This window comes from Hemibagrus wyckioides, linkage group LG08 (genome assembly GCF_019097595.1).
Source record: "Hemibagrus wyckioides isolate EC202008001 linkage group LG08, SWU_Hwy_1.0, whole genome shotgun sequence".
Taxonomy (NCBI): domain Eukaryota; kingdom Metazoa; phylum Chordata; class Actinopteri; order Siluriformes; family Bagridae; genus Hemibagrus; species Hemibagrus wyckioides.
Window position 1 is genome coordinate 20,301,544 of NC_080717.1, and position 12,561 is coordinate 20,314,104.

At 36.5% G+C, this 12,561-nt stretch overlaps 1 protein-coding gene across 2 annotated transcripts in view; it reads right to left on the minus strand.

Annotated features, from left to right (window-relative positions):
* Positions 1–12,561, minus strand: part of glra1 (glycine receptor, alpha 1) — a 47,887-nt gene that overhangs the window by 7,055 nt on the left and 28,271 nt on the right. For both annotated transcript variants that reach the window (XM_058396155.1, XM_058396154.1), the window contains 3 exons: positions 12,349–12,486; positions 8,483–8,697; positions 5,568–5,714 (listed from right to left, as the gene is read on the minus strand). In XM_058396155.1, coding sequence (XP_058252138.1) covers positions 5,568–5,714; positions 8,483–8,697; positions 12,349–12,486 — 500 coding nt within the window. The remainder of the gene's footprint in view (positions 1–5,567; positions 5,715–8,482; positions 8,698–12,348; positions 12,487–12,561) is intronic.

The following is a 12,561-nucleotide window of genomic DNA, read 5'->3' on the forward strand; positions in this document are numbered from 1 at the left end:
CACACTGGAGGTGTGAGGCGAACATGCTAACCACTAAGCCACCGTGATCTATACTTTCACTTAAGTGTAACTTCTCAGTACTTTGTCCAGCCATGCTTCTGAACAGAACACACTCATGTCTACGTTATTTAACTTTGCATTCACATTGCATTTTGCACAGTTTTTGCATCGTCTATCCTTGATGTATAAATCCATATACATCTCTTTAAGATCTGAACTCACCAGGACCCTCATTTGTTTTCTTCCCTACATTTCAGGTGACGTCATTTACTCAAACCACTCACTGTAAATTCACCACAACATGCCCACAAAACAGGGACTGATCAGATTATCTAGTAAAATCAGAGAGAGAGAGAGACACAAAGTCTTTTTTTATTTGATACAAAATGGGCCTCATTTATCATCTTTCAGTAAAGTTTAATACATTTTTAGTACACATTCCACCAGTTCTACAGAACCTTCGGAAAGGCAGAAGTTGTGTGCATATGCTCGTCACTTCTAAAGTTCAATGCCCATACCCAATACAGCTCATTTGCATGAAGTGACGCCCACAAATCTCTAATTAGTGAATACATCATTAAATGAATAATCAGGGTAAAAATTGGAAAGCTGAAGGTGATGTTATTTTGACTCACTTCTATGCCAGTAAAATGTTACTACTACTACTACTACTACTACTACTACTACTACTACTACTAATAATAATAATAATAATAACAATAATAATAATAAGCAACCGGTAAAACTTCTGTCTGCTAAGGCATTTTTTTATGCCTGACACCTCACATGGCCAGTCCATTTATATGATGCAGTGACTTTTGTCATAACTGAATGATTAATTTATTTGTCTTAATTTAGCTTCTTCTCTTGATTTATTTTTCATATTCTTTAATTTAAGTCAATCATATAATACGATATATGAAATGGTTTAATGAAATGTTCTTGATATTTGCATTCTTAGTTGCTAATCTAATGGAGTGGAATGAGGATGTGTTTTTTTAACCCATGACAGTACAATATATTCCATATATAAAAGTGCACTATCCATCCATTGTCTATACCCACTTATTCCTAATTAGGGTCACGGGGGTCTGCTGGAGCCTATCCCAGCGCACATAGGGCGAAAGGCAGGGGTTAAAAGTGCACTAATCCATCCAAATTATATAACTTGTTCAAGTCGATCAGTCATGGTTTATATTAGTTGGTCTTCTTATGTGTATATTTAAGCGCCCAGGAGCACAAGTAGGATATGAATGTTTTTTTCCTCAAGTTTAGGAGATTTTCATTACATTTCTGGGGTTTGGCAGATGCTCTCATCCAGAGAGACTTATGATTTATACAACTGAGCAACTGAGGGTTAAGGGCCTTGCTCAGGGGCCCAGCAGCGGTAGCTTGGTGGGCCTGGGATTTGAACTCACAATGTTCTATCGGCCAACACCTTATCTACTAAGTTACCACATCCCAACATCATGAAAATATGCATTTTCATGAATACATATTTCGTGTGTAATCATTTTGCAATTATTTGTAAATTGTAGAAATGAGGCCTGTTGTTAGCACTGAGATGACGGTAGAAATAAACTCTATATATGTAAATACCAAGTATAAGATAACATGCTAACAGACGTATATATTTTATATTTTTAAATAATATGCAGGAATATCAATTAGAATTATTTCTTGAATCAACAGGCTTGGCGAGTATTTTCTATCCTCTGCACATTCCTAAACTTCTGTAGTTCTTAGTTCTGCTAAAATGCAAACATCATATTTCTAGAAACATCACTTGGATTTCCATGACCTTGTGCAAAAGATTGCGTTCTGTAGTGGATAGTGAACCTGGCGTGAAACAGCAGGATTTGCAGCGTGTGCTGTTAGCAGGTAACTGGTGAATAATGCAGAGTGAGATCAACACCAGCTGTGTACTTTCTCTGTGATGGATTTACCTGGAGAGAGCTTGGAGAAGAGTACATTGTTGTTATCTGCACATATCGGGTTATGGATCACAGAAGGATTCAAGGTTTAGGTATAGCTCTAGTTTTTTTTTTTTTTTAAAGCTCAGGGAATCATTGTAAACCCTCACCATTGCAAAGCACAGAGAGGTGCGAGCTTAAGGAGCAGCTATCTTTCAGCTTTCCGCTACTTTTCTAATGAGACTCTTTTCACTCCATCGGATTTAACAATATACAGCTTAAGGATTTGTATTAATAGTATTTTAAATTGATATTATAATACTGTTGCCACAATAAACTACAGGGGGTATTAAGATTCCATTCGTTCTATAAAAAGAGTCTCGGCTATATGTGTTAAAATATAACTGGATTAGGGTGAGCTAATATCCTATATTTAGTGCGTATAGTCACACAAATACAGCTTTATTACAGCTTATTCTCCAAAAGCTTATTTGTCCAATAATTCAGATTTTTATTTCTGGAATGTCCCACATCATTCGCATTATGTACAACTAGGCACACAACACTATGAGCTGTATTTGCAGGACAAGTTCTGTATATCTGAGGAGCGCTCACCTACACTACAGTACAGAAAAAGCATTTTGAAAAGCATTTTAAACTAATAAAATCAAACAAGAAATATATGAACAAGGATTGAAATCTCTAATTTATGTAAATAAAATAAATAAAAAGCTCACTGTTGTCTTTGCTAGTAGTAACAATCTAGCATATTAATGTGTTAGCCTAACAATTATTCCTCTAGATACTACCTGGCTAGTTAGCCACTCATTGTCTCCATTTCAATTACATCAACAAAGTGGAACCAGGAAAGCAAACAAACTAACAAAATCCAATTTTTTAAAATGAGAAATAAACACTTTGTGATTACTGCTAAAAATTAGTTACATAACCTGCACTTTCTATTCCTAACAACGGACACCACAAGCGAGCGCTGCCTGATCCAAGTTTTTTGCTAAATGATATTTTATATTTATCAATTAGGAAACCCCAAGCGATCGCTTATAACAAGAAACAGCTTTGAGTATGTCTGTAGTTAATTAGATCCATTAATTAGATCTGAATTCTTTGTAATTTGAGTAATTAGATAGATGTCCAGCAGGTCAATCTAGACCAATCATATCTAAAAAAGTACTGGTGTGGCTACGGACTTTCATCCACTCAAACAGGACCCAGACTTGATAATTATTTGATGACCATGATGAACTGATGAAACAAAGGGAAACGTATGGCTCCTGCTTGACTTGAATGAAAACCTGCAGCCACACACAGGCTCTTTCCAGATAACACTGATCGACAATCATCTGACCTGAAAGGATTGCAAGCAACACTCTTTTTTAAGTTAGCAGTTTTTATGCAAGGTAGAAAGATATCAGTGCCTGATGTTTAAAACATATTTTAATTTATAGCACAACAATGTTAAACTATCAAATTTGATTACCAAGAAGGTGTGGAGTAAATTAGTATAACAGATCTGATGGTAGTTCTAGCTAGATTAGGCTCATAGTAATTATTATTATCACTTGGACCTTATGTTGTGCTCTGGGTAAGATTGAGGTAGACTTCAGTCAGAGGTTTTTCTGTTATATTAATACAGGACTATTACTGCTCAGGAAAACAAAGTTTATGTGACCATGTTTATATTTACTGAGTGAGGTCATATGAATGTTCTCAGAGAGTCTTAATATGTAAGAAATAAAATTTGATGGGGTATGCTGTTACTGTTGCCACCTCTACGTCTATTACGATTATTTTGCGCATACTGAAGCATTTTTTTTTTTCTTTAATTGTATAGCAGCTTGCCGATGCTTACAAATTTTTATTTATTAACAGACTTCATATGTTTACCTGTTTATAGCTATATTTAATCCTGTAGACCATCCATGAGATATGTCAGTTCCTGTAAATGACATTACACCAGACATAAACAGACATATCCTCTCTCTCTCTCTCTCTCTCTCTCTCTCTCCTTACAGAAAACATCACCATATCGATGATTAAAAGTTTTTCACAACACTTTCTTTCTTATCCATTTTTATATTTGATTTAGATCTTAGGTAGATAATCTAAGCCATACAAGTCCCTCTGAATGAGTGGTTACTATAGAAACAATAATGTATTATAATCAGTGTGTTGTTATTGCTATCAGAGCTGTGTTGTAAAAAAAATGTATCCACACTTTCTGACCATCACAACTGAACAGATTTTAAAGCTCCGGTATAAATTCATACATATTATATTTATTAGACTGTATTCTACCAGTCCCACTTTATAGCATATTGTTTTTCTTGTACTAGGTTTTTTCTATTAGTATGTGTTAGTGTGTAATGTGTGTAGTATCGACACTTAAGAGTGTTGATGGAGCATTACAAATCTTACAGGATTAACGTAGGACAGGAATATCCTATGCAGTGGGACAATTCAAATAGAGTCTAATAAAGGCAAAAAGTGTGTGTGTGTTTATGATTAAAATGATATTTTAACATCACCAAGGCTTATATTATGGCAAATTTGCAAAAAATAATGACTACATACAAGTGAAGAGCAGAGCAGAGGAAATTGCTTTAATGCTACATGAGAAGCTGGGCCTTCCCTAGAATTTCATTAAAATGTTGCGACAAGATGTTTCTATATTAAATGTACAAATGTGTCCATCTTTTCTGCAAGCTGTACCGTTTACTCATTTAATGTCAACTATTTTGAAAATAAATAAATAAATAAACAAGTCAACTATTATGGAACAATATGCTTTCTTTTGTCCTGCCCAGAGATACAGCTTCTCCATATGATGACTGGTGTGAGCTCTTAATTGGGTTGACCCTTATAACCTACTACCAATCAGTGAAACAGCAATGAACATAATTAACATCTAAAACACACGTTTCAGTGCCAGTCAGACTCACACAGTGCTGTAGTACTGTATTGTATATAGTTGTTTCATTATTATTATTATTTTTTATTTATAGGTCTAGATATCTCACTGTCACTGCAGTTCTCTGTGGAACTGAACTAGCTCATTAGCAGCTTTGCAGACAGGCACTACTCATTTTGCTAACCCTTTTGAAAGGCTTTTTAATGCTTTTACTTATGAGGAGAGACCGAGAGTTAAACAGGAAGTCTAACCAGCAGATGAATCTGATCAAATAAAATGCACACACATATGCTACACTTCAACAACAGAGACCTGTGCTATCCCAGCAGCCACCACCGGAGCAGAGTAGAGGAGAAGACGGTTGAAGCGATAAAAACCCACATAAAAATGCAGCTCGGATGGTCTGTGTGGTGACTATGAACATGGGGCAGCTGAAGGATGACAACAACAACAAAAATATATACAAGAAAATGGGGTGTGTGTGTTTTGTCATTTATTTCATTTCATTTTTTTTGTCATTGCCTTCAATATATGCCTCTGCTCACCTTAACAGCCTATTTTCCAGTCTCTCTCTCATTCTCTGTCTCTCTCTCTCCAAGATTTTACCTTTACCAAAGATGTTTACCAAAGAACAATTTTTGAGTCCCATGAGTGTGTCAAGTACACTGTAAGATCCCATTCACTTCAATGTGTTTGTATATGTGTGTGTGTGTGTATTCAGTCACCTTTAGGTGTCGTCTCCTCCTCTGGAAGCGCAGCAGCTCTTTGTGCTGGCGAGCGATGAAGTTGACAGCAGCATACTCCAGCAGGGCCGAGAAGACAAACAGCAGGCACACAGCCATCCAGATGTCAATGGCCTTCACATAGGAGACCTGCAGCAAAGACATGGGTGTAGACTGTGTTAGCAAAGAGAGCCAATACAGTGTAGAGTCACCTTAACTCATTTCCATAGACACAATTCACAACTGAGACATTTGCTCTTTTAAAATGGTGCCATACGTCATAAAATATAACAATTTTAGTCAACAATTTTCGCTAAGGCCATCAAGAGGGGAGTTAGAAAGCAGTTTCATATTTTATTCCCCCTCAAAATGATGCGTCATTGGATAAAATACAGCAAGGTTAAATTTTAAGGTGTTTTTTGCTCCTAACGCTTCACAAGTCTGCCTCTTAGGGCATTGATTTATCATCAGACAATGACTAAGCCTTGAGCCCAGTTTGGATCGCAATTAAGCTTCAAAGATGCAAAAAATATTGGAACATATGTTCTCTTGATATGTTTTCTATTTTGTCACTATATAAAAATAATAATAGCAAAGCTGAAAACAGAACACATCTGCCCTTCAATCTATTTTTTGCCCAATGCAATGTAGTCTGAAATCTAGATATTTTCCATGGGAAAGCATGGTGATGGTGTAGAACACAAAGAGAAGAAAGACAGCAAGAACGCATCATTTTTTTTTAAAAAATGTTTTACTTGTTAACGCAATTTCGGTGTCAACATAATTATGAGGTATTAAAAAAAATCACAGGGACAACTATGACAGATCCTGTAAATGAACAAGTTTGGAAAATATAGAGGAAAAAAACAACCACGCATCAAACCAGCAGGGATGCACTTCCTTTATTCATTCATTTATTTCTAAAAAAAAAAATCTATCATAATTTAACAGTCTTTACAGGACATCTTTGTTCTTTAGTAATTCTCTCCTGTCAAGAAAACACTCTGCATAATAGTGGTGCCAGCTAGGTACACATGGGAAACAGCTCAATCGGAGCTGTTATATATAAAATAATAACAGATTCTGTAAATAAACACAGGTTTGGACGGATAGCATAAACTAAAATGATGAAAATATAAAAATTCATGACATCCTCGTTAGAACGTTCTCTAAAAAGATACTCTTCATAATTGTGATGCCAGATGAGTTCTTATTTTTGGATTTACGAGGTAAATATTTACAGCCAGAAAGATACTAATGAACTCATATTTATATGAATATGAATTTCTATGAATTAGCCTAGTTGGTAAGTTGGTGCCATTATGGGCAAGTGTAAGGATTTGAGTGAGCTTGATAAGGGCCAAACTGTGATGGCTAGATGACTGGATCAGAGCATCTCCAAAACTTGTGGGGTGTTCCCGGTCTGCAGTGGTCCAAGGAAGGAACAGTGGTGAACTGGCAACAGAGGCATTGATGCATGTGGGGGGCAAAGGCTGGGCTGTGTGGTCTGATCCAACAGGCTACTGTTGCTCAAATTGCTGAAGAATTTAAGACTGGTTCTAATAGTTAGGTGCATCATGAGTCAGGGCTGTTTTGGCAGCAAAAGGGGGACCTTTATATATATATATATATATATATATATATATATATATATATATATATATATATATATATATATATATATATATATATATATATGTATATATATATATATATACATATATATATATAATAGTATGTTTGGATCTCATAACATATTTAATCAAGTTTACTGCATTTAGAAAATACCAATTTATAATTGGTTGCCATTTAATTAATTAAGACATAATCATATCCCTAAATCACGAGGGCCAGCATTTCTTGTCATTTCTCTTTAAATCAATTATATGGCAGTAAAATATCATTCTGTATTGCTCTTCTGGTAAAATTTCATTATTAATGTGCATCACTGCTTGGGTCAAGGTTGTCAAACAAGAGAGAAAGAGAGCAGAATCTTGATGAAGTGAGAGTGTGTGGCAGGAACCCAGGCTGAATGGTGGAATTTCTATCCATGACCATCACTAAGGGAGCAATTTCATGCACTGAAGTATGCCGTGTGTTCAGTGTGTGCATACAGATGCGGCTCTGCTGTAACCATGATTAGCATGACACCAGAATTGTATGGGAGAGGTACTTTGAAAAGCTGAAGAGGAGGCGGTTGAGGAGACTTTAAATTCACAGTTTAATCTCTAAATCCACTGAACGAGACAAAGTGTGAGAGAGACAGTACTAGAAGGCGAGATTCCTAAATTCCCTAAAATAGTAAACATAATGGTCTTTACTGTATACTGAATCATTGCACAACATAGGCTTTACTACAGTGATAAATCATAATCATTCAAAGTTTATACTGATTATATTAAGTAGCTGAGAAATAGATAAACGGTTACATGCTGTCACAATTGGAGAGAACTTCACAATTAGGCAGATTTACTGCTTAAAATCATCAGTTAGTTAGATTCTGGTAGATTCTTTGTATTCTAACTGTCTATCATAAAACAAGGAAAATTCTAAATTCCCTCTCCCAGGTAAATTTGTATGTCTATTAGTAAATCAATACACGGTCAATTAGCAAGTCTTTATCATGAAACCGATAAAGTCTCCCAAATAACTGGCAAACCATCTTCAAAAGTCGAGTCGTCTTGAATTGCTCCTTTATGCAGTCCAAGTCAATATCTAATCAGTCTAAGCAGTCTTATCAAAGACACACTAAGTGGTGTGAACTGCTACTGTTTCAACACTAACTACCGGAAATGCTTATGAATGCAATCTTTGTTCTATATTATTTAAATAAGAGAGAGAGTTGGGGGGGGCGAAGTGAGAGAAGAGAAGTGAGAGGTCAATTGAGTGGAGTTCTGATAGAATTTGTCTTGACTGACCTTTGGCAGAGAGGCTCTGGAGCCTGAGCTCTGTGTTGTCATGGTGAGCACCGTAGTGATGCCCAGGCCCACACGAGCAGGAGCAGCATCCATGTTGATCCAGAAGGACACCCAGGACAGGATGACGATTAGCAGACTGGGGATGTACATCTGAATCAGGTAGTAGCCCATCTGCCTCTCCAGATGGAAGCGGGCCTCGATGCATGTGAACTTCCCTGAACACACACCAGACAAATATGGTCATCATTACTGATCATCATCAGTTCCACTCCTATATAGCAGAAGATGTTTGAAAGAAATAAGCTTCACACATGTTGAATGTTTTTTGTTATCATGAATGAAAATTAATCAAATAATATACAATCTAAATCCTATGGGGCAATATCATACATAAATTCTATACATTTTTACACAATTCTATTCCTTAAACTTTACTGCACTATGTTTTTTCTTTCATTTATAGAGAGTGCAAAGGTTTGCATTGCTGTGGTATTAGAATACTGAAAAAGTTTTATTTATTAAAAATATATTTAAAAAAGAATTATTTTCTTTATTTCTACTTCTATTACCCAATGTATCTAAAAAAGAGCATTCCAAATTGTTATAAATGAGAGTATATTCTGCATACAATTCAGAGTATTTAAGCATATTTACAGTCACCAACCATATTATTAGCATCTCTATTCTATTGTAAAACTGTGCATTGTAAATTGTTTTTCTGTTCACATCTGAGGTAAAGTGTGATTATTTGAGTTACACTTCCTGTCAGCTGCACAAGTCTGTCCATACTCCTGGGACCTCTCTCATTAACAAGATGTGTCCACTCACAGAACTAATGCTTACTGGGTGAGGTTTTTTTTTCAGCATTCCCAAGTATAACGTTTATACAGTTATGTGTGAAAATCCACAATATAAGCAGTTTCTGTAATACTCAAACCTAGCCTGTCCAGCACCAACAACCATGCTTATGGTCAAGGTCATTAAGATCATTGCCTCAATCTGATGTTTGATCTTAATATTAAGTGACACTCTTAACCCATGTCTACATGAATTTATGCACAGCTTCATGACAGGATTATCACTATGAATGACCATATATATATATATATATATATATATATATATATATATATATATATATATATATATATATATATATATATATATATATATATATATATATATATATATATGGGTTCCTAATAAACTGCACAGTGAGTGTATATCACATTCACAATAAGATTTTTGTTTCCTCCAGGTCCTATGTTTTTCCATCTGAATAAGCATGCAAATCTGTGTGCCCAGTGTGTGACGACCCTGTTAACTACTTTCTTACTGTGGCAAAGTGCACTCGTGATAATCAATTAAATGAAATGCATTAATTTTTAAAGCAGATAAAAAACTGATTTATTTATTTAGTTTGCATAACTGAGACCTACAGTGCAGCAGGGTTATACTCTCCACACATACCCTCTGACTTATTATCCATAATCCATTCCTTGTAGCTAAATCATAAAGTATAAGTGCTCTGATAAATGCACCTGTTCCATGTGCCTATAGAGGGTGTGCTGGTGGAGTGGGGGCGATGTGTGTCAAGCAAAAATAGCATACGGCAGTTATGCTGCATTTTTTTTTAAAGTGACAGCGAAATATGGGAACATATTGAAGCTGAGACACCATTTAAAACATAATCACCCACAACATCTTTGCCCATATACCTCCTCCCAGCAGCCTCAACAAGCAGAAAGATGTGTCAAATTACTGTTTCTGAGGAAGTTACAGATACACCACATACAGTACCGGGAGCATGAGCTGGAAAACATTAACTCCATAAAATACTTCTTAGCTCAAGGTATGCTACGTTTCAGCACAGTGAAAATGCCAGCATTTAGAGTGATTTGAAAATAATTCGACACACAGTGTGGCTTCCTACTGAGAATTTGTTTCTCCAACAAGGCAATTCCAGGCCTTTATAGTACAGAAATGCTTTGAATGCCTTAGGATGAGGTAACATAACTGCCATGTGGAAACATTTTGCGTCTAAATCATTTTCCAAATTAAAACAAAAACAGCACGGCTGTTATTGAGTTTTCTTCTCACACTTTCATGGCATGTATTAAAACAATAGTAGCGGATTGGAAAGTGGACCAGTTCATTATTTCAGGCCAATATGGGTCCAGTGTCAATACTTGTTATCAAATTGTCGCCTCCCGATTCATTTTATATTCATTGTGACACTACATGATGCCAGCACAATGATGGAAATTATATCTAAGATCTGTCTTAGTCACAGAGACCCAGGGAAGACAGGATAGAAGGAAGACGAACCATACAGATGCCAGAGACAAAGTCTGTGCTCAGCAAATCAAAGAAGACTGGAGCTAATAAATCAGAAAGAAGACATATAAATACCAGGAGTTAATGGAGAATCAAGGTTCAGTGATATAGCTGGAATGATGAAACTTCAGGGCCAGCTAAGGAAAACATTTGCTCTTGAAGTGTGCATTAATATTGGTGGAATAAGAGAAGAGAGGTGAGGGGTGAAGAATAGAGGTGAAGTATAGATAGCAGGGGAGCACCCTCAGGGTTTGCCCTGGTGTTCTGCCACCAAGCTAAAATGGAGAGGTGAGAAGGAGAGACAGGGACAGCATATTGCAGCAATCTGGTTGTCAACCACATACAGGGAGTAAGTCAGCAAAAGAGAGAGAGAGAGAGAGAGATCTTACTCTGATCAGGCTAACTCTGATCTCTTACATTACACTATAGGTGAAGCTCACAGAGTGACATCACTCAGCTCTTCTTAGACAAGCTGGCAGTTGACACTCATTTCTTACTCGTTTCTAGTTCTCTCTCTCCACCAGTGCCGAACTAGGCCATTTTATTCAGGGAATGAAAATCTGCCAAATTTGATGCTTCACTGTTAAACTATAGATACTTAAACCTTCTATACACGTGAGAACATAATGTCACAATTGTGGCAACGGTGCAAAAACAAAGTGAAAATCTCTATAGACCATATATGAGCCTAACAATTTCACAAGACAGCAAACAGATCAAATCACTCCTCTGACCTTCATTTCTGCACAAATTCTACACCTCTTAAAAGAGCATTCCTGAAGGAGACATACACCCTTTGTCCCTTCTGTTTTGCTCTGTTTTATATTAGATCCCAAGTAGATTGGCCTTCAGCTCTAATTCCCACTTTATCTTGAGGGTAACAAATCCTGACTGGCGAGAATGACCAGACAGATGGTTTTTAACCCAACTGAAAGACCATGAAGGAGAAACAGAGCATGGCCGTGACGCTTCTCCTGCCGCCAGAGACTATTATCTGTTTTCAGCACTGCTTGTAAAAGCGGAAAAAAGGAATTATAATGCCTTGTCGTGTGTTTGTGGATAGTATCATTTTTTTCCCCAAAAAAATTTTGGAATCTGAAAAATGTATGCTTAAAAACAATAACACATGAATGGCATCGTATTTTGAGATCGGTAAATGGACCTTGTATAGTATAGACCGTACATCAACACCCTTACAATTACAGTTTTTGTAAAGCCTACTCTACAGAGAATAACAGCCCTGAGTATCATCCTGTAATGTCTAACAAGGTTGGAGGCAGGTATAGAGGGATCTTGGACTTTAGAACATTTTGTATAGTCTTAGATTTCTGCATGTAAACATCCTGTTACAATTGACATGTGAGGTTTTCCATATGGTTCAAATCCAGAGATTGAGATGGTCACTGCAAAACGCTGAGGGTCTGCATATATATGTGTACGTCTTTGCTGGTTTGGCACTCCAGAAATAGCAAGAGAGCTTCACGTGCACAATATTTCCCAGCCTCAGCAAGTGTAGGGAGGGTGCTAACCTGTGTTGTAGTGTTTGGTGCAGTAGCGTAAATCTTTCTCCTCCTTCAGGATAAACTGGGGTAACGTTAGTCCATCAGCCACCTGCACAGCACCTTTTTCATCCCACTCAAATATCAGATCGTTCATAGTGTAGCCAACTGAAAAAGAGAGGGTTAAACAAGTAGTGAATTAACACTTGTGTGAAATAATCTCATAAAGAGATGATAAAGAAA